This window comes from Oryctolagus cuniculus, chromosome 8, assembly GCF_964237555.1.
Source record: "Oryctolagus cuniculus chromosome 8, mOryCun1.1, whole genome shotgun sequence".
Lineage (NCBI taxonomy): Eukaryota > Metazoa > Chordata > Mammalia > Lagomorpha > Leporidae > Oryctolagus > Oryctolagus cuniculus.
The window spans coordinates 19,677,745-19,701,337 of NC_091439.1; the positions used below are offsets into that span (position 1 = coordinate 19,677,745).

Consider the following 23,593-nt stretch of genomic DNA (forward strand, 5'->3'; position numbering starts at 1 on the left):
TTCTATGCATATTTCTTAACTGGATTGTTGGTTTTGCTGTTGAATTTCTTGAGTTCCTCATATATTCTGGATATCAATGCTTTAATCAGATGTATATTTTGCAAATATTTCCTCTTATTCTGTGCATTGTCTCTTCAGTCTGTAGAATTCCTTTGCTGTACAGAAGCTTTTCAGGTTGATAAAATCTCACTTGTGTATTTTAAATTTTATTGCCTGTGATTTTGGGATCTTAGCCAGAAAATTATTGCCTATGTAAACATCTTGAAGTGTTTCTCCTATGTTTTGGTTGTGAATTCTTAATATATTCTGGATCCACATTGCTTATTAGATATGTGCGAATGCTTTTTCTCTTAATAGGGAATAGCTTTTCACATCCTTGATGGTGTTCTTTGCAGCACAAAATACATTAGGTTTCTAAAGGGTTCTTTTGGGAAATGATGACAGATTTCTAAAGCATTTTTCTAGTAGGAGAAATGAATTATTCACTGTCAAAACCTTTCAATAAACTTGTTTACAATCTAGTCTGGAGAAGAATTTTTTATATAGAATTTTTATATATATATTTCATATATATTTATATATAAATAATATATAATATACATTTTTATATAGAATTTTTTATATAGTGAAAGATTAAGCTAAATGCAAAAAATTATAATTTTATTTAGTAATAAGCAAAAGAGTAAAAACTTACAGTTGATTTGGGACTGATCTTTTGTGGCTTATAACTGACATTTAGAACTGGCACTTCTCCTGCAAAGTAACACAAATACATAAGGCATTCAAAGCTCTCCAGATCTTTAACAGTTAAAACTGTGCGGAACACAGCAAAAAGACTCAGTACCTCCTTCATCAGGTTTAAGCCTTCCAGCAAGCATTCTGATGAATGTCGTTTTGCCTGTACCTGACAACACAATACAAAACAAATCGACCTGAAAAATGTTTCACATTTAGAGTAAATCATTTTGTCCTGCTTGGCTTTAGCTGAGAAAAAAGATATATACTGGCACTATTAAATTCCTTAGGTTATCTTGGAGAGGAGGAGACATTCCATACATTGCTTGGATGCCTGCCAGGGTTAAGTTCCAGCTCTGGTCCCAATTCCAGTTTCCTACTAAGGTTCACCATGGTACGCTGTCCCTGCCTCCCATGTTGGGGACTCAAGACAGTTCCTAGTTCCTGGTTCTACCTGTGCAGTCTTAGCTGTCAGGGGCATCTGGAGAACAGTCAGCAAATGGCAGAGCTGTTTCTTTCTGCCTTTCAAATAAATGAATCATTCTAAGCTAATTAAAGGAATAAAGACTATTCCTAGCTTATAATGGTCATTTTAAAAATGGACAGGTCTATAAAGTATAAGTCTTGAGACTGTTTAACAAAATTATTTAGTGACATCATCAATGCACATAATTCACTAGGCTGTTTTATGATACCAGTATCTTACATTTCACTTACATGAAATAGTTATTACTACAACCCAATTAAAAATTTCTATATTTAACTGAAGACTGATTTATTACAATAACATTTATATACAAAATTTTTCTCCCATCGTTCTAAATTGTAGGAATATAATTCCAATCAGTTTAAGTCATGAAAGTAGTAAGTACAGATTATTTAGTTTTCAAATTCATTGCCTTTAACATGAAAAATGCTGGTAATATGGGGCCAGCATTGTGGTACAACAGGTTAAACCACTACCTGGGACACTGACATCCCATATGGGTGCCAGTTTAAGTCCTGGCTGCTCCACTTGTGCTCGAACTGCCCTGCTAATGTGCCTGAAAAGGCAGTGGAGACGGTCAAAGTGCCTGCACTCCTGCCACCCAGGTGAGAGACTGGATGAAGCTCCTGGCTCTGTTCTAGCCCAGTCCCAGCCACGGAGGCTATCTGGGAAGTGAACATGGAATGGAAGGCCTTTTCTAACGCTGCCTTCTTGGGAAAAAAAAAAAAATGCTGGTAATACATCTACTATTTAAAAGGTAAATTATCCTAAATTTAAAATAAATTTCAAATAGAAGTGTAGAAAATTAAGAAACTTTTTAAACTAGACTATGCATAGGAATTAATTGTTTTCTCCCTAGTCAGTCTGCAAGCTTAATAACTGAAAAGCCAGCTTAGAAAAACATCTCCATTGAAGGCTATGAAACAAGAAGTATTAACTTGAATTAATGAGATTGAAATATACAATGTTGCAAAATTATGACGCTACAATGAAAAATTTGTGAATTGAAAACCTAGCTGACAACTTTAAACCTGAATTAAGGCTTTTTTTGGGACTTTTTCATTTACTGAACTAACAAAACAGACTTTTTTACATATTATAAAATAAGGAAAACTTACCATTTTCCCCAAGCATCACCATAATTTCAGAATCCGTAAACTCTCCAGCTACAATTGCTAGCTCAAACTCTCCCATCTTTTTCTTCATCCCTGGGTATTTATACATACACATCTTTTTAACTTCTTCTTCATTTGCTGTCTCAGCCACTTTAAAAACAAGCGAAGCATCTCTGAATCTCAAGTTTTCTGTTGGAACATAGCCATCCAAGAAAATGTTTATGCCTGTTGGAAGGAAAATTGTTCACAGATTAGTAAAGATCAATTAAAAACCAAACTTTCCCAAAATTCTAGGCACTCCTGGGAGCAATCTATGTATAGATTTTAAATTTCTGGCAGGTGCTATGGCACAATGGATTAAAACCCCAGCCTGCAGCACTGGCTTCCAATAAGGGTGCCGGTACAAGTCCTGGCTGCTCCACTTTTGATCCAGCTCTACGCTACAGCCTGGGGAAGCAGTAGAAGATGGCCCAAGTCTATGGGAGACCCAGAAAAAGCTCCTGGCTCTGGTTCAGCTAAACTTTGGCTGCAGCGGTCATTTGAGGAGTGAACCAGCGGATAGAGAAGACCTCTCTCTCTCTGGCTTTACCTCTCTAACTCTATTTTTCAAATAAATAAAATAAATCTATAAAAAAGAAAATTTCCTATGGAATTTTCCTAACATACAGGTTTGCATAAAATGAAGTCACAGCATGTTTTTTTCATGAATCTACTGTAAATTTTAACTAATTCATCCACATATATATGTCTCCATGAGTGTATGGACGTATATGTGCACACACACACACAACTAAACACATCTTTTTTTTTTTCTTATAAAATGCCATCCATGCCATCCACATTTACTTTTTTTTTTTAAAGATTTTATTTATTAATTTGAGGGGAAGAGTTACAAAGAGTGAGAGGGAGAGACAGAAAGGTTTTCCTTCCATTGGTTCACTCCTCAAATGGCCACAATGGCTGGAGCTGTGCCAATCCAAAGCCAGGAGCCAGATGCTTCTTCCAGGTCTTCACGTGGGTGCAGGGGCCCAAGCACTTGAGCCATCTTCTACTGCTTTCCCAGGCCAGAGCAGAGAGCTGTGGAGCAGCTGGGACTAGAATTGGCAGCCATATGGGATACTGGCACTTCAGGTAGAGGATTAACCTACTGAGCCATGATGCCAGCCTCAACACATCCTTTCATTATCAACTGATTTTTACTGCTCTAAGATTTGTTTCTCAGAGGCTGTGGCACTGTGGCATAGCAGGTAAACCCACTGCCTACAGCAGGAAAGCAGTGAAAGACGGTGCAAGTGCTTGGGCCCTTACACCCATGTGGGAGACCAGCATGAAGCTTCTGGCTCCTGGCTTCAGCCTGGTCCTGCCCTGGCCATTGTGGCCATTTGAGGAGTGAACCAGCTGATGAAAGATCTCTCTCTCCGCCTTTCAAATAAATATATTAAAAAAAATTTGTTTTCTCCTCAGGTTTTTGGCTTCACTACACAATGGTAACCAGCATTACCCAAAGAGATTTCAATAACTAAAAGTAAACAAACATTATACCTGAGAATCTCTCTCTACAGTGAATTATTATTATTTTAATCTTAAGCTTATTTTTTATCTGAAAGGCAGAGTTAGAGAGAAAGAGGGACAGACAGAAGATCTCCTATTCACTGCATATGCCACAACAGCTGGAGCTGGGCCAGGCTGAAGCCAGGAGCCAGCAGCTTCACCCAAGTTCCTCATATGGGCAGAGCCCAAGCACTTGGGCTGTCTTCTACTGCTTTCCCAAGTATGTTAGCAGGGAGCTGGACTGGAAGTGGAACAGTCAAGACTCAAACTGGTGCTCATATGGGATGCCAGCACTGCGGGCAGCAGCTTAAATCCACTGCATCACAACACTGGCCCCTACAGGGAACTATTTGGTAAGCAGTAAAATATGCCCTTTTCAGTTGTTTCCTATATATAAGTGAAATAAGAGAAAGCAAGTATCAGAAGTTTTGGGAGTTCTTGACAGAGTATCTAACCATGTCATTTAATATGTATACTTAGCCTAGAAGAAAGGTATTGACAGAATAAATGAAGAGATACATTTATTTGGCCCAAGTCAGGACTTTAAAACATTTTTAAACTACTTAAAGTTTTAACATAAAAACATATACTCAAAAGAACCTTATCTGGGGCTGGTGCTGTGGCATAGTGGGTTAAGCCCTCATCAGCAATGGGCAGCTATATGGGCTCTATGGGCAGCTGTCTGAGCCCTGGCTGCTCTACTTCCAATCCAGCTCCCTGCTAATGCTCCTGGGAAAGCAGGGGAAGATGTCCCAAGTCCTTGGGCCCCTGCACCCATGTGGCCTCAGCCTGGCACAGCTCCAGCCATTGCAGCTATTTGGGGAATGAACCAGCAGATGGAAGACCTCTTTTTCCCCTCTTTCTCTCTAGCTCTGCTGTTCAAATAAATGAAATAAACCTAAAACAAACAAACAAACAAAAAAACTTCAGCAGTCACTTGGTCTAAGTACCAAATTCATCATTTAAGGAAATGATAGCTCAAAGAAAAGAGGGTTTAAGAAGCATAACAAGTCAGCCTTTTAATTCCTAATATAATATTTATCTAGTCAATTTAAAAATGAGGGGCCGGTACAGTGCTGGTATCCCATTTGGGCACCAGTTCAAGTCCCAGATGCTCCACTTCTGATCCAGCTCTCTGCTATGGCCTGGGAAAGTGGCAGATGATGGCCCAAGTCCTTGGGCCCCTGTGGGAGACCTGGAAGAAGCTTCAAGTTCCTGGCTTCAGATCAGCCCAGCTCTGGCCGTTGTGGACATTTGGAGAGTGAACCAGCGGACAGAAGACCTCTCTCTCTGCCTCTGCAGCTCTACTTCTCAAATAAATAAATATATTTTTTAAAGAGTCCAAACCATAATCTTCCTTACAGTTCATAGAGCTTTTATATACAGTACATTAATTTTAGCATATTAAAGGAAAGCAGAAAGATATTTTATTACTGTATTTGTTTTTAACAGTAAGGCAGATTGAAAATCTCCCTAGGCATCAGATAGTGAATGGCACACCCTTCAGACATGATTTTGTAACTGGCATTGTAAGGAGTGACTGCTGTGTATCTGAAGCATTATTAACCCAATTCTGGAACTATTATATGACGTCGAGGAAACCACTCAATAAATATTTGTTACCTGAAGAGAATAAAACACTGACAATTATTTTTGCTATCATTCCTTAAAAAATGAGCAAGAAAATTAGATGTTCAAATTTAGTTAGCATCTAATTCTCTGAAATATATTAGTAGTTATTTTTACAATAGATTTTAGGTACTTAAAGACTATTTTCAAAGAACAGAGAGAGAGGAAAAAAAAGATGATTAAGTAGCATTTTCAGTGTTCTAGATTGTCAGCTTAAGAGCACAAATATAAAGTAAAATAAAAACAAGCAGTGGAAGAAAAAAGAAAAAGAAACTGAAAGAAAAAAAGTATGCGAAGTGTAGGGTGCACTAATACTAGTTTCTGGAGCACTTAGTAATAGGTAGCTTTTACTTTTGCTCAAGTTGCAAAAGACATGGGACAGAGGCCAGAGTCCCTCCTTCCTGAAAGTAGAAGTAATAAATGAAAACTTTAATATAATTACTAAACTAACTCATTTGACTGTTAGGTAGCCTTAGTTCCACAAGCATTCAGATTATAAACAAATCTGAAACATGAAAACAAGATAACCGAATTAATTTTAAGTTTCATAACTAATATCAGCCTAGCAGAGATAAATTTCATGACAAATGGTACAGCAGAAGTCACAAGACTTTAAATATAGCAGAAAAAAAAACAGTGAAATGCACTTCTACCCACCCATAACAACAAATTCTCTAACAAAGAAGTAGCATTTTGTATAAAAACTCATGTTGTAATGAATCTTATGAGTATATGCAAATACTCCTTGTCTTCTAATAGGGCTATATCATGAATTGAATCCATCCTAAGTTGAAGCACACCTAACTTAGCAAACATGATAGCTTTAGTAATATTCAGCCCTTAAGGATATTGGTTGTTTCCTCTCATGATCTTCATGCTGACTGACAGCTGTGGCTGCCACCACAAAATGTTCAGAATTTTGAAAAGAGAATTGTACTGTGTATTTCTAGCTAGGGAAAAGACCAAAATTCAAATTGTACTACATATTGCTTTTGTTCCATTATAAAGCTGAAAATGATTAAAAAAAAAATCAGGGACCATTTGTGCAATCTGCTCAGTGATTAAATTCCAAGAGACCAGCATTTTGGATGAATATTAGATAAATAAATATAAAAGTACTTAGTATTAATAATAATATAGATCTCATCAGCATTAGAACATCAGAGAAAATCATATGAAAAAATTTTTAAGTTACCTTCTCTAACACTAAAAGGCATAGTTACAACACCATAAGCGCTTGGCACACCATACAAACAGCAGATGAAGTCAGAGAGATAGTCTAATACACTTAGATCATGCTCCACCACAATGATGTACCTGAAAATCAAAACAGTTTTTTAACGTTCAAATTTAACACAACAAATACAATCAGCTATAAGTCTTATGTAACATCTTGCTAAAGTTACAAATTTCAGGAAAATATTTAGAAAAAAAGATGTGTATTAAACGTATTAAATCAAAGTCATAAAACATTCTCCATGTTCACATTATCAGTGCTTTCTTTTTTTTCCTAAACAGTTATTTATTTGAAAGATGGAGTTAGAGAGACAGGGAGAGAGAGGGAGAGAGAGGGAGAGAGAGGGAGAGAGGGGGAGCAACCTTCTGTCTGCTGATTCACTCCACAAAGGGCCCCAACAGCCAGGCAGAAGTCGGGAGCTAGGAGCTTCTTCCCGGTCTCCCTCATGGATGCAGGGGCCTAAGTGAGGCCACCCTCTGCTGCTTTCCTGGGCACGTTAGCAGGGAGCTAGACAGGAAGTGGAGCAGCATCCCATACTGGTGCTGGTTCACGTCCTAGCTGCTACATTTCTGATCCAGCGCCCTGTTAATGCACCTGGGAAAGCAGTGGAAATTGGCCCAAGTTTTTGGATCCATGTACCATCGTGCGAGACATGATGAAGAGTGTGGCTCCTGGCTTTGGCCTGACCCAGTCCTGCTGTTGTGGATGGAAGATCTCTCTTTACCTCTGCCTCTCCGTCTCCATAACTCTTAAATAAGTAAAAATCTTAAAAAAAAATTAAAAACATAGTTTTCCTAAACTAAGAAGAAAATAAGAGTTCACATTTAAGTTCATTCATATATATGAAAGAAATGTGTTGCTAATAAGAATCATTTTCTAAAATAAACTTTACAAAGTAGAAACCACTGTAACAGCTTTAATCCAGATAAAGACTAAACTGTTGGAATAGTACACAACTGTACTTATGTAGTAAGCGCTGAAGTTGCGGTATCCCATATTAGCAGCTTCAGGAAATGCAGAGAATCCTTAACCTGGGAACTTTCAATGCAAATGGAAAAAGCAAGGGATACGAAACAATAACAAAAGGCTACTTGGCAAAACATTCTACAGATAATTAAATCCAGTGAAGGCCAGAAAGGAAATAGGTTCATGCATAATGGAACACTTCATGAATTAGACAGGATATGCCATGAACCTTAAATAGGTAGATCTAAGTGAAATGAGAAAGAAGTACTGTTAGCTTATATGTAGAAGCTATTAGGTGATTAACAGTCAAAGCCTTTCATGCTGTACTTTGTTCAGATTCCAACTTGGTTCTCAATCTTTAAAAAAAAGTCTTCTAGACATCTCAAACACCAACTTAACGTGTTCGTTTCTTGCACAAATAAAAATTGGCTATATTTTTATTAATAGGATCATCGTTCTATACAAATTCATGTTATTTTTATTCAAACAAAATGTTTACATTGTTAAGTATGTGTACATTTTCTCAACATTATCTTATATGTCAATTCATGCTTTACCTTCTCCACCTAAATCTGGTTCTGGCTTATTGTAATTCTTTCAATATTGCTATAGACTTTGGACAAAGCTCCTTTTCTTTAGGCCCTTTGGTATGACTCTCAATTCCAAAAAATGAAGGGTAATTAGACTTTGTTTAAAGACTTTCCAAAATTTCAACTACTATCTTTCTGTTACTTCAGTTTATAAAAAGAACTCTTAATATACAGATTTCTTCTGAATCAACTTCTTCATTTTTGTCAAATGCCTGTAACTTAGTAATTTTAATTTCTAATTTTTTTGGGCTTTCAGACATTTACCTAGTGCTTGTTTGTAACATTAATTCTTAGGGTTCTGAACCCTTTTATTTTAAATACTATTTTACAGTCTCCTTTAGAATCTTATCTGAAGTTCCTAAAGGTTTGGTCATATTGTCTTGTCTGTCTGCTAACTTCTTTCCTCCATAATTTGTAATCCTAGATTTGAGCTCAGGATCATAAAGCCTTACCTGCTAAAATCCTGTGCAAAGAGAGTTGAAAGCAGAGTGGTTTTATGGCTTTAGTTATGCATCTTTGGACTAAAAACTCCAGGACCCGTTTTTATGCTACTTCCTTACCTTAAAGGGTTCATATACTCCACTGGCTATATCAGTTTCACATCCATAAGCCATGTAAGTTACTGGTCCGTGAATAGAGATCTAAATGGGAGTCATCCCTTCATTCCCAAGTTGCTCAGTGAATGACAAGTATGTTTCCTTGACCTTTCCATACAACATCAGGCAGTTTGTTTCCGATTTGTCCTTTTGCTGATAAACAGTCCTTTGACAATCCAATAAAGGACTTGATACTTATGCCTAAGTGGGTATTAAAATCCAAGGCCTATTTAAAGTGAGCAGCAACATCTAGACAGCCCTGACCAACTCTTTTCTTTACAGCTCTTGCTTTGGTTTTTGATTCCTGAAGATCTATCTGTGGTACAGCTAGTTAAGTTGTGGCCTGCAATGCTGGCATCCATGTGAGTGCTGGCTCAAGTCCTGGCTGGCTCCATTTCTGATCCAGCTCCTTAATGTGCAGGGAAAGCAGTGGAAGATGGCTCAAGTAATTGGGCCCCTGCAGCCCATGTGGGAGACCTGGTTGGAGTTCCAGTCTCCTTGTTTCAACCTGCCCAGCCCCGGCCATTTGCAGCCATTTGGGGAGTGAGTGGATAGAAGTTCTCTCTAACTCTCCTTTCAAAAAAATAAACAAACCTCAAAAAATAAAAATTCTGCAAACTACAGAAGCACCATATATAAATAAAGGGTGTTGTGATTACTGACTAGAGGTTATTAAGAATTCTGTTTTGCTCTGCAAAATTCTAAACCAGAATTATTCTGGGGAAGTCCATACATGTTCAGTATTTATTGTGTACATGACTGAGAGGAGAGAGAGAGGATGTGGTAAAAATTAAAAAGACTTACTTTCTAGAAAGACATACATTATATGGAAAGTTTGCATAAGATTTCAGAGTATTTCTAGGTTCCTTAGAAAAGGGGTGTTAATAAATAAATGAAAATCTCTGTTCTACCCAAAGGCAGATAAAATCAGGTGATAAGATGGAAAACATGAACATGCATATGGCATCAATAGTCGCAGTGTTTAATCCTTAGAAATTTGTAAAAGTACTCAAATCAAGGAATATTCTAGATTTGTACTTACCTATCTGGGTTTATTAAAGATCGTATAGTAATAGCAGCCTTTAATCGCTGCTTGACATCTAAGTAACTAGAAGGTTCATCAAACATGAAACTGAAAAAAAAAAGCAAATATAATAATTTTGAGACAAATATTATTACTGATTTAATAACAAAAATCGCCTCACGTATAGTCTACCACTCAGTAAAAATGTATGTATTGTTTGGAAGTAGAAGGAAAGAAACAATTATGCAGGACTGTGTTTTTACCAAACACAGGGAAAGCTTTCCAGAGAATAGCTTAAGACATCAGTACCTTCTCATGAAAAATACTGATATAATCTGAAACAGTTCAGAGCTTTTTCTCTTAATTAAAGTCAGCTGCATAAAAGCAAAAGCCTTTTGCACAGAATTATAGAACAATTTGGGGATAAGGGTGGCGAGCACTGGATGCCAAAGAAGAAATACGGAAAAAGACGGTAGCAATAAATAGCTGCGACAAGAGAGGTACTAGAAGGTAGGAAGGAAATTCGCTGTTTCTTTCTCCATTTCTCCTTTATGTGGCATGCTACCTTAATCTGGGGTGAGCTAAAATATCTCATGTTTTACTTGACATATTTCCAAAGCTTGCCGAACCTGTTTGAAGTTTGTCTTAAATAATGTCTTTGACATGGAAAAAGATAGCTTAAGTCATGAACAACTGATTTTATATTAAAAGCCTTTGGAACTTCATATAAATTACTTATCTAAATAAATGATAGCTTTTTCATCTGCAGGAATGACAGAGAAAATAGGTAGTGCATGCACAATTACTTCAAAGACTCAAAATTACAGAGTTTGATATTATTTCTATTAATTTTTTCAAAACTACTGCTTTTATGAGCAGCATTAATAAAAACTTGGAGTAAGAATTAAGATATATAAAAATTATAAATTAACATACATATCAGCTTTCTGTATGCAAACAACCGCACAAGCAAATCTTTGCAATTCTCCTCCTGAAAGATCTTCAACATTTCGTTCTTTTAGGTGGGTTAAATCTATAAAGAACATAGAGGCGTTGTGTTCAATGTTATTAAATTTTATCTTAACTCTTCCAGGCAAAAAAATACACAGACTAAGTATACCTTCTCTAAAATGGTTGGGACTAGGAATATTTCAAATGTCAGTTTTTGTACTTTGGAATATTTACACAGACTTTACTGGCTTAGCATCTTTCATCCAAAAATTAGGCTAGTGCTGTGGCACAGTAGGTTAGGCCTCTGCCTGTGGTGCTGGCATCCCACATGGGCAGCGGATCAGATCCTGGCTGCTCCTCTTCCAATCCAGCTCTCTGCTTATGGTCTGGGAAAGCAGTCGATGACCACCCAAGACCCAGTGTCCCTGCACCCAAAGGGTAGACCCAGAAGAAGCTCCTGGCTTTGCACTGGCCCATCTCTGGCTGTTGTGGCCCTTTGGGGAGTGAACCAGAAGGGGAAGACCTTTCTGTCTCTCCCTCTCTCTGTAGCTCTGCCTCTCAAATAAATAACAGTAAAATCTTAAAAAAAAAAAAAGAAAAAAGAAAAATCCAAAAATTGGAAACCTTTTTCTGTCATGTTGGTCTTCACAAAAAAGGGCTTTGGAGCATTTCAGATTAGGGTTGCTCAACCAGTATCACATATCACCACTCTGGGCTTGAATGACATTTCATTTGAAAATTGTATCATGTAAAAATTAATATAATTTTAATAATTTTATAATTTGTTTAATATAAAGAGTGATATTTCCCATTTATTTCAGTAATCCAAATAAAAACGTATACCCTATCATTTAAATTCAAGGCCTATTAAAATACATAATACACACAAAATAAACACTTACCAAGCTGTTGACATACAATTGCCTGTGTCTTTGTTTCATCCTTTCTGTCCAAAATAGACCCAACTGTTCCCTGTCATAATGTACCAGAAAGTTACTACTACTTTCCTTTAATATTAAAAAGAATCACAAAATCAAACAAGCTACTTTGATAAAATCTTTTAAACTTCCACCAATCTATAGCACATATTCCTTCTAAAAAGCAAAAAACTAACCTTTGCAGCCTTGGGAATCTGGTCTACATACTGAGGTTTGATAATGGCTTTCAGGTCATCTTCCAGAATCTTGGTAAAGTAATTCTGTAACTCAGAGCCGCGGAAATAAGTCAAAATTTCTTGCCAGTCAGGAGGATCCTAAAAATATACATATAATTATCTGATTTCAATTATTAATACAATTACAAACAGGTGAATCTATGTTATACTATATAGAACATATATCCAAGCTAAATACTTCTAACTTAAGATTGGTATGACATTATCAAGGTATAGCAACCCATAATAGTTTAGAGACAGAATTTTCACTTAGGTAGTACTAATAGATTTTAATTAAAAATGAATAAGCTTCATGTATATAGTTTTAGAGCACTAATTCTAAAAATAATCTTGAAAATAAGAACATTTAAAAAACATTACATATACACCCCTCCCAACCTTATAAAATTGGCCCAAGACACTAATTTTTTATAAGGTTATATAATACATACATCATACTTTCCAAGGTTTGGCTTCTGCTTCCCTGCTAAAATTTTTAAAGCAGTTGACTTTCCAATACCATTAGTTCCAACTAATCCCAAAACTTCACCTGGACGAGGGATAGGTAACCTGTTATAAGCATACAACAATAATAAAAACAACTCAGAAGAAAATGCTATTATCAGAATCATGTATTTTAATGCACTTGCAGTTCACACACATCCACCAACAAGCTAAGAAACATATGCAGATATTATTGCCTATTAGAAAAGAAAACCAGCCAGATTAACTTAAATTGTTAATTGTTAGATATGCATCCATGACCAATGTTACTCCAAATTTTACTTATTTAATTTCCATTCAAAATCCATTCTAAAGTAACACTCCTCCTTTACGTATAAGGCTCAGTTTTAATGTACAACAAAATGCTTTGGTACAAAATTCCATAGCAGGTGCAGCCTCACACTGTCTTTTTTTTTTCTGGCCTGCCATTTACTTACAAGGAGAGAAATGCCAGATCAACCAGAAATATTCCACTTCATTCTCCCTGCTGCAGCAGGCCCCTTAGTGCTGGCAGGTTAAGAAATACTTTTTTATTAGTAAAATCTAGACTCCCAGATTAAAAATAGTAACATTTGGCAGCTTAAAATCTAAGAAAGCTAAGAATTTATGTATGATTTAATAATATGTGTTCGAGGTCAGAGTGATATTCTCTGTAGATCATTTAAGGACTAAGAAAATCATATCTGGTGCTGTGGTATAGTGGGTAAACCAGCGTCCTGGGATGCCAGCATCCCATAAAGGCGCAGGTTTTTGTCTCATCTGTTCTACTTCTGATGCAAGTCCCTGCCAATGTCCTGAGAGCAGGGTAAGATGGCCTAAGTGTTTGGGTCTAGGCCACCCACGTGGGAGACCTAGATGAAGCTTTTGGTTCCTGGCTTTGGCCTGTTCAGTCCTGGCTATTGCGCCCATCTGGGGAATGAACAAAAGGATTGGAAGATCTCTCCCTATCTCCCCTACTCTCTTTGTAAATCTTTCAAACAGATGACTAAATCATATTAAAAAAAAAAAAAAGAAGAAAAAAGTAAAGTCAAGTTCCCTTAAGTTACTTTGGGGAAAAGTTACTTTGGGGATAAGGTGGTATATGAACAATAGTAAATAACAGGCGTATATCACAATCACCAGAGATTTACTCAGCTTATTGAAGATCACACCCTGTGTCCATAGATTATGGAATTCAACTGGGCTGAAACATGGGCATTAGTTTTAAGTCACCAGGATAATTTCAACTGACAAATACAACATGATTCTTGATCATGTTAGGCTAATGTAATTCCCTTTGGTGCATTAATAGTATCATTTTGTTTCCACTTTTACATTTCTCTGAAAATTCTAAATATATTTTACTCTTAACTTGACTGAAGTAAAGAGGAATGTTGACTTGAATATGTACCTGTGAAGTTTGAAGGCATTGGCACAATACCGATGTGTTGTTTCTTTTTCCAAGTTGCTTGGTAAATTGACAATTGATAAGGCGCCAAAGGGGCATTTCTGTTATTTAAAGTAAAGAATTAATTTGGTATTAATTTGTAGAAAAACACACATAACTGAATGGATAGATTGAGAATATTTTTATAAGCAATCTTCAAACATGGGAGTTTCATAAAGATGTAAAATGTTATTTTTTTTCTTATTTACTTAAAAGTAAAGACAGTTCCTTGAAAGCTAGAATTATTGACTAATGTGATATTCCCCTAGTGACTGGCACTGTAGACATTTAATGAATGTTTAATCCTTAATGAAAAACATTAGAGGTTTGTCACTTTTTTTTTAATCTAACAGAGAAGGCTAAGACAAGACAAAAAAATGATCACTTAATGTATAATTCCATTTTCTATCAACAACAAATACTTTCCCTTTATCTTCCTTTGATTATTTCTGTCCTTGCATTCTTCCTTTTCCATCTTACAAACTGTTCAAGGTCATGGATTGTGTATTTTTTGGGCTATTCGCAGTCTAGCAATATCTAGCATACTCATATTGACCAAGGATTCATGTTTTCCTGATGGGTCTTTTATACATCTCATATGAAATAGATGCTTCGATTCTAACTGAGTAAATTCACACTAACAAAGAGGCAATCACAGGAAAATGTATCCAAATAACATCTGACTAACAGGTAAATGTACAAGGAACAAGAATGGCAAGAAGAGCAAGGGCATTCAAGAGTTGGAAATTTTCGCAGAAGTACAGACAACTCCAGAGATACATCGAAAGAGTATAACCTAAGATTATAGATCTATTTAGTGGACATGTTCAAGGAACTCAGGGACCAATTCAAAAGTTTGTATAGAGATTGCAGTGAATTTTCATTTTAAAGTAATAAGAATATACAGAATTAAAAGCAACAAATAAAACCCCTTGTTTTCTAATAAAGTGATTATCACTTCTACCAAAACCATTACTTATTCACAAATTATACTTTTCTACCAGTGGAGTTACCTCCACTTATAGAGTATCTATCTTCTTTACATCCAAGTACATAAAAGTTTACTGGCTGCAAATGATTTAAGCTTCTCTAAATCTGTAAGAAAAAAATATCCACTGTTCACATGGGGCATCATCAGAAGGTTCATGGAAAATGCATATTACTAAAAACCTATGTTATGAATTTAAAAAATTTTTGCACCAAAATAAATTTATCTTTTAATCTTATTTTCCCATTAACTATCTGAAGCCCCCTTGTATATGAGGTAATTAGTTTTCAGGGAGCATACACTATCCTTGCACAACTGCACCTTGTCCCCAAATTTACCTTGTTAGTATATTCTTAACTGCTAAAAAATTTGGAATCTCAATTTTCTACAGCAGCAGATATAAACAGATGGCATGTTGTTCAAAATCAGATTTCCAGCATGTAGGACACAGGCAAACATTTAACAAGCGATTAGTAAATATCCGTTAGGGGGCTGGTGCTGTGGCGTAGTAGGCCAATAGTCCGTCTGTGGTGCTGGTATTCCATATGGGCGCCGGTTTGTGTCCCTGCTGCTCCTCTTCCGATCTAGCTCCCTGCAATGGCTTCAGCACCCGCATGGGAGACCTGGAAAAATCTCCTGGCTCCTGGCTTTGGATCTGTCCAGCTCTGGCCATTGCGGCCATTCAGGGAGCGAACCAGTGAATGGACATTTCTCTCTGTCTTTCCCTCACTGTGTAATTCTACCTCTCAAATAAATAAATCTTTAAAAAAAAATCTGTTGGAAGGAATGTTTCCTGTTTTTATTTTCAAAACAACAGAAACTCCAGATATTTGTGAAATCCTTCTGGATATTTAACCAATTATTTGGAAACCGAAGTAAAATATAGCTCCTGTGCTTCCGATTTAGCTTCCTGCTCATGCGCACCCTGGGAGGCAGCATATCGTTATATGGTCAAGTACTTGTGCCCCTACAACCCACATGGGAGAATCCAGCCTCCTGGCTTAGCCTATCCAGCTCTGGCTGTTGTGGGCACCTGGGGAATAAGCCAGCAGATGGAAGATCTCTGTCTCTCTGCCTTTCAAACAAAATGAAAACAGTTATAATATGGTCAGAATTTTCAGGTTATAAATTTGATCTAATAAGTGAAATAATATCATTTACCTTAATACAAATACCACAACCAATACAAAGAGTTTCAGAAATCCATGCTATTTTGCTCTGGGGTGTAACCTCTATGCATAATTTTCCTGGTAAAGGAAAAGATACAATTAAGTCATTTTCCCTGATACTTTAATTTTTTATCATTGTTATTTAGGTAATGCTGGTTCCAAATTTCTACACAGAAGCAGATTTTCAAAAATAGTGGCCACAGAAAGAAACACATTCACTACAATGTCTTAAATCAGTGCTTTCTAGGGGGCATAATCCTCAATTTTAAGTTTATTACTACTTTCATGAATATCCTTATCAATAATTAGGGAGACGACTCTCATGCATAATTTATTTTGTTTAATTTACTACTTAAATATAGCAAATCTTAAAATGTGTTCATTTTTAAGCTGATCTGAATGTTTAATTCATACAACAAAACATGCCTTTGAAATGGTAAGGTACATGACAGAATGGACTCAATGTTAGGTATGTTGGTGAAATTCAAAACAATTATGTAGTCATCTTTTATACAAGTAAAAACTAAACTTTTTTAAGGGATATTAAAAATGGAATTTCAAATGGTATGGGAGACAGCAACACATAAAATCTAAAGTTTCTTTTAAGGTTCATTAAGTCTGTATCTTATAAGTACATGTAAAGTAACAATTACTTAACATAGCCCATAAGGACTACTAATTACCCTGCATTGCTGGAAATGTATTTAATCTTCTAAACACAGCATAATAAGTTATTCTATTAAGTTCTTTATTCTTTCTTAAGATGTGAACATTTACAATTTTTGATAGCTCTTCCCTCATGACTTATGGTAATTATTGGACTTTGCAGAACAGCAAGACTCTCCACAGCCTGAACTCTAGTTTGATCTCACAATCTATGAACTATTAAATATTGATACAGTCAGCCCTACATATCTAGGGGTTCCATATGCATGGTTTCAACCAACCAAGGATGGAAATATCTGGGGAAAAAACTGTCTATACTGAACAAATACAGATTTCTTGTCATTATTTCCTAAATACAGTAATGACCACTATTTTCATGGCACTTATATTGTATTAGATATTATTTGTAATCTACAGATGAGTTAAATATATAAGAGGACATGCAGAGGAAATATACACATACTCTGCCAATTTATATAGGGATTTTTATCACTATACAATTTATATCACTGGATTTTGCTATCTGTGGAGGTAGAGATAGAGGTAGAGGTACGGGTCCTGGAACTAATACCTCCCAGATACCAAAGGATAAAGTGTACACTGTATATAATTTGGTTTTGTTTGATAAAATTAGTTCATTTAGTCACAAAGCAATAAAAGAAATTTAGAACAAACTCTGGATTTCTACATTTTATTATTCAAGAAACTAATGTGGAAAATAGAGTATATGATTAACCCCAAATAAAACTATTAAATTGCTTTCTTTCTTTCAAAACCTATTATCCTTAACTGATCAACAGAAATGGCTTACCCATTCGAACCACAGGGCAACTCTTTTTGCACTCCTGTCGACATTTCTTAGGTTTACACTTGTCATGGTTGACAATAGCAATTCTCGTTAATTTGTCCGCCATAGTTGTAAGCAATTAAGAATATCCAGCTTCTATTAAAATAAAAAAAGCAAAATTATGGCAAATTCTATGTAATTAGTTTAGAGAAATAATTCACAGATATAAAAGTTATGAGGACATTAATGATCATTACAAGTGGATGACATAATGATCTAGAAAACAAGATTTCAGAAGAGTAAAAACAGTACAATAATTAGCTAAGGTTGAGAAAACAAAATTCCGCAAATACACCTTAATATAAGGACAACAATCAATACTAATAGAAAACAAACAATACTAACAGAAAACAAACAATACTAATAGAAAAGAGAATATTTAGGAGTATACTTAATAAGAATATATACTTAGGAATATACTTAACAAGATGTGGACATATGAAGAAACTTTCAAAATACCACTGAATACTATAAAATATTTCACCAAATAAAATGACATACTATCTCAATTTTTGTAATAATCAACATCAGAGATTTCAATCTCTGCTGAATTTATATATTTAATCTAGTCTCATGGGGGAAAAATAAATCAGACAAATCAAATTGGAAACTCTTAGGGAAATCAAATGAATTAATTGCATCCAGGAAGACTGAAAAAGAGCAAGGGAAGGAGAAGCTTGCACCTGAAAGATTAAAATAAACAGAAAAAGATATAAGGCCTCAATAATTAACAGGTATCAATGTATGAATACAGACCAACAAAATAGCCCAGACATGAAAACTAACACACATGATAAAGATGTTTATTTCTCTAATCTCCAAAGCAAGCATTACTTCATGTATTATTTGACTATAATGACACGACTGATGGAGATGGCTAAAGTTAATGTTGTAATCATGTTGAACAACTAGAAAAAGTAAAAGCTGCATTTTCTGGAAACTTGTGACATGGCTAGAATTTATTTTAATAGCAATGAAATTAAAAGGAGACCAAGTAACAATATGTATATGCTGTGTGCACTTTTAAAGCTTTTATATGCGTCTTGCTACATAACAGTATAATCATCTATACAGCATTAAGATCAAAGTGAACTTCAAAGCCTTTACCCACATTGGGCTTACTGAACAGACATTATTTTCTTTAGAATGAAGACTGGATAACCCCTTAGAGTGTTATAGCACTCCAGTTTATTCTGACATGAAATGAAAAAACCCAAAATCAAAGACTATACATTTACAAACACATCTTACTGGCTTTGTTGGCTTCTCTGGACCTTGAACAATGACTTTTTTCTTTTTTTTTTTTTTGACAGAATGCTTTCTTAGAAGACCCCGTAAGTTTTTCTTACACCCATCAATATCTTTAGGTTTGGAATGGAATAAGAGAGCTTGCTCCTTAACGGTGTCCCAGACCATTTATTGTCAATTCTGTCACTTAGATCATCCACTGCTTTAGTAATTTACTGACCATCAGATCATTCCTCTTCATTCTATGAAGACTTCAGGCCTGGGCTAATTTTTACCCTTTCTTTTAAACACCTCATACAGTTCTTGGTGATTTCTGTGTGCACATAGTTGATCCTTTTATTAATAGCCTGCCCTCTCAATTTGTTAACTCCTTTCCTCCTATACCTCTCTGTTCTACACTTCTATACACTCATTTCTAGACTCTCGCATTACCCATAATTGCAATCCTTCCATATAACCTCAATTTCAAATAACCCAATCTCCAACTAACACGCCTATCTTTTCAGCTCATCCTCACAATACATAGCAATCTGAAAACCATTTGATCCTCCCATTCTCAAACCCATTATCGCCATCTCAATTTGACCATACTTTCACTATCTCTCAGTCTCTAGTATCTTTACTTCTCTTTTGATCCAGCTAAAATTCCAATGTCAATCATTTATACTCTCAACCACAATCGTGGTTAAACTCAACTCTTCACCTGCATACCTAAAGCTAAAGAGGCAGTAAAAAAAAAAACCAAACACAACAACAACAAAGCAACTATTTCCCTTCAAATTCACCATCTCAAATGGTACCCTTATCCCAACCAGCAAATATCACTCAGCAACCATAGAGGACCAATTCCAGAATCCTCTAATCTTCTCCTTGGAGGCTCAAGTCTGTTATATAAAATGGCATAGTATTAGCATATATCTGACACAATCCTACTGTATTTACTTATAATAGCTAATATTGGGGTTTCCTTATAATATATAATACTTAGTAAATATTTTATTGTTTAGGAAATAATGACACCAAAATGTCTATACAGCAGAGATGCACATTTTTTTAGATGCTTTTGATCCATGGTTGACTGAATCTGCAATGTGGAATATGCTGATACGGAAGGCTGACTGTAAATACTTCAGATAATTGTTAAGGAGAATAATTCAAATATTCTATTTTCTGACCTCATCATCTCCCACTGCTTGATTTCTCCTTTACTTGGAAGAGTTGACTATACACAGTATCTCAAAGTCCTCTCTCAAAGTTCTTGTTGGAACCAATTTCAGGCTTTAGTGTCCACCATTTCATCAAAACATGGCCTGCCATCACTGTTCTTCACAGGGCTAAATCAAATGGCTAATTAACCTATCTACTTCATTTGATAAAAACTATGCCCTTTCCTACCAGATAAAACCTCTTTCTTAACTTGACTCTACAGCATGACACTATCTGTTTGTTTTTTTTTTTTTCTATTTTCCTGGTCATTCCTCCTGATCCCTCAGTCTTCTAAATGTTGAGAGAATTCTTGGTCCTGGGGGCTAGCATTGTGGCCGCAGTGGGTTAAGCTGCTGCCTGTGATGCCAGCATCCACTATAAACACTGGTTAGTGTTCCTGTCCCGGGTGCTCCACTTCTGATCCAGTGCCCTGCTAATGGTCTGAGAAAAGCAGCAGAAGATGGCCCAGGTGTTTGGGTCCCTGCCACCAACGTGGGAAATCTTTAAGAAGCTCCTGGCCCTGGCTTGGCCCAGCCCTGGTCATTGCAGCCATGTGGGGAGTGAACCAGCAGATGGATGATCTCTCTTTATCTCTGCCCCTCCCTGTAACTCTCTCAAATAAAACAAAATAAATCTTAAAAAAAAAAAAAAAAGTATGTATACTCATCCCTCAAGTTCTATAATTGTCTCATGGCTTTAAATTCAACTTATACACTGCAAACTTACAATTTCTTTTCTTTTTTTAAAAAAAAGTTATTTATTTGAAAGGCAGTGTTGGGCCAGGCCGAAGCCAGAGCTTCTTCCAGGTCTCTCACATGGATTCAAGGGCCCAAGGACTTGGGTCATCTTCCGTTGCCTTCCCAGGTGTACTAGCAGGGAGCTGGATCAGAAGTGGAGCAGCAGAGACATGAACTGGTGCCTATGTGGGATGCTGGGCACTGCAGATGGCGGCTTAACCTTCTGCACCACAGTGCCAGGCCCAAACTCCCAATTCTAGGTTTAATCAGGACAACTCCTCTTAATCCTAAACTTTTATCTACCTGCCAATACATCCAACATTTTTTTCTCTGGAAGGTCTAGTAGGCATCTTTCCAAGTGAGCTCCCAAAATTCACACCAACATTCATTTCTCTAGCAATCCTACCTGTTCTTTAAATGATAACTTTACCTTTCCATTTTTCGGGCCCCAAACCTGGGAGCCATCTTTCATTTATACTCCTTAACAGAAAATCATATTGAACTTATCTTAAAAATACATCAGGAATCTGACTATTTGCGATGATTCTAGTCATCATCATTCTCTTACCTGCATTACTCTAAGAGCTAATAAACAGATCTCTACCTTTATCCTGTCTGCTATTCCTCCCTCATGTCATTCTTAATACAGGAACCAGAGTAACTCTTTTACTGAGTAAGCCCAAGCATGTAATTAGTTAAAATTCTGCAAAGGCTTCTCTTCTAAAATTTGAGTAAAAGCCAGTTCTTAACATAACCAAGAAGCATTGATCAGTCTCTGCTAACTTTGTTCTCATCTCTAGGTAATTTAGCTCACAGCCACACTATCTCCTTGTTGTTCCTCACACACTTTACGTATGCTCTTGCTTCAGAGTTTTGGCATTTTTCTGTTTCTTCTGACTGCAATATTATCATCTCTAGAAAATTATATGCTCACTTACTGTCTATTTTTCAGTGAGGCTTCTCTAGTTATAAATTCCAAAATACACCCAACTGCCTTGATATCACTCTGTCCTTTTTTTGATCTATTTTTCTAGGAAATCTACTATATAATATGCACATACATACACTGTATATGTATCAGAGTGTGTATGAATGTATTTATACACACACATACACAATGCTGTGTCTCCCTATACACTTACATATTTTCTCCCTTAAGCAAGAATGTACTCCATCTCATAAGAACAAGGATTTTTGTTTCAGAGGCTAGATTAGTGCCTAATACATAAGAGGAGCTAAAGAATTTCTAGTCAATCCATGAGAAAGTGAATTTAAATATAGTCAATAATTTTCTTATAGGTTGTAACAACTTCCAAAATTTTCCATCACCGATATTTTATGTTCAGAGTTCACTAAATTATGTACTAAAACAAATAAATGAATCACCCAAGGAGACTATATATTCATGTAATTAACAGAGAGGCTTACTCTTTTAAAACCACTCTAAGTCTCATAAGGATTAAAAGAGAAAGAAATTAAATGACTCAAATTACTACAGAACAGCTATCACACTAAAAATGACAACTTTACTCAGAATGTAAGATTCTTCACTTACCAAGCTTTAGAATAAAACTGGACAACATGCATTCTCATTTAAATACTGAATGTCTTTCTACAAATTGACCAGTAAATGAACTCCTTTCCAGGGGGTAAATCTTTTATCATGAAATTGCTTAAATTTTATTTCTGCCAAATAACTAAAATATTTCATCTAGTTTTCCAAACCATTTTAAAAACCAAGAGATTGTAAGAGATGATTTTTTCTTTAATTTTTTTTTTGACAGGCATAGTTAGTGAGAGAGAGAGACGTAGAGAAAGCTCTTCCTTTTTGCGTTGGTTCACCCCCCAAGTGGCCGCTACGGCCAGCGCCTTGTGCCGATCTGAAGCTAGGAGCCAGGTGCTTCCATCTGGTCTCCCATGTGGGTGCAGGGCCCAAGGACTTGAGCCATCCTCCACTGCCTTCCCGGGCCACAGCAGAGAGCTGGACTGGAAGAGGAGCTACTGGGACAGAACCGGCGCCCCAACTGGGACTAGAACCTGGGGTGCTGGCGCTGCAGGCGGAGGATTAGCCTAGTGAGCTGTGGTGCCGGCGTAAGAGATGATTTTTACTGAAGAGTAAAAATGTATCAGTGGTGGTTAATAAAGTGATATAAAAGTGATAAAATGCATTTGAGAAAAATATGGATTCACTGTAAAACTGTTAACTGTATAAGCACTATTAATTCCATTTCCATGTTGGTTTCAAGAACTGAGGTAAAGGGGGTTCCCTACTTTCTTTTTCAATGGGAAACAGGACACAATAAAGTGGAAGGGATGATTATACAGAATTCTGGGAACCACGAGGATTTGTAGATATTTCAGATCTGAAGACAAACTGTTCAAAAGCACATACTCAAACAATGACTCTCAGTGTCAATCTTCCACAGGGCAGTGAAAAAGGAAGTGAGGCATACACAGTGAGCATCTACAGTCTAAAATCAAAATTATTACAGTACAGTGGAAAAGTACTAATGGTGCCTGATAGTGCATTAAATATTGTCACCTATAGTTACTGTGGGCTATTAGTCTTGTAAAACACTTATAATAGGTTGAGAGTGGTGCACAATTCTAATTCACAATCTTTCTCTTCCCCTTCCACCATAATTATGTGAAGTGTTCTTCCTAAAAGAAATTTTTAAACGCAGGAAAGAACTGTAAGTTTTTCACAAAACTCAAAAAGAAAAGCAGAAACTCCCCCCCCCCCACCTTTTGTTTCAAGTACAGACAGA

The 23,593-nt window shown here is 36.2% G+C and overlaps 1 protein-coding gene across 2 annotated transcripts in view; it reads right to left on the reverse strand.

The window, feature by feature from the left end:
• The window catches only part of ABCE1 (ATP binding cassette subfamily E member 1), a 29,617-nt gene that overhangs the window by 4,901 nt on the left and 1,123 nt on the right, over positions 1–23,593 (reverse strand). For both annotated transcript variants that reach the window (XM_008267394.4, XM_051819409.2), the window contains exons 2-13: positions 17,599–17,730; positions 16,114–16,199; positions 13,929–14,026; positions 12,487–12,604; positions 11,996–12,133; positions 11,784–11,853; positions 10,867–10,963; positions 9,949–10,038; positions 6,713–6,834; positions 2,341–2,562; positions 845–904; positions 695–753 (exon numbers count right to left, since the gene is read on the reverse strand). In XM_008267394.4, the coding sequence (XP_008265616.1) occupies positions 695–753; positions 845–904; positions 2,341–2,562; positions 6,713–6,834; positions 9,949–10,038; positions 10,867–10,963; positions 11,784–11,853; positions 11,996–12,133; positions 12,487–12,604; positions 13,929–14,026; positions 16,114–16,199; positions 17,599–17,701 (1,263 nt within the window). In that variant the 5' untranslated portion in view covers positions 17,702–17,730. The remainder of the gene's footprint in view (positions 1–694; positions 754–844; positions 905–2,340; positions 2,563–6,712; positions 6,835–9,948; positions 10,039–10,866; positions 10,964–11,783; positions 11,854–11,995; positions 12,134–12,486; positions 12,605–13,928; positions 14,027–16,113; positions 16,200–17,598; positions 17,731–23,593) is intronic.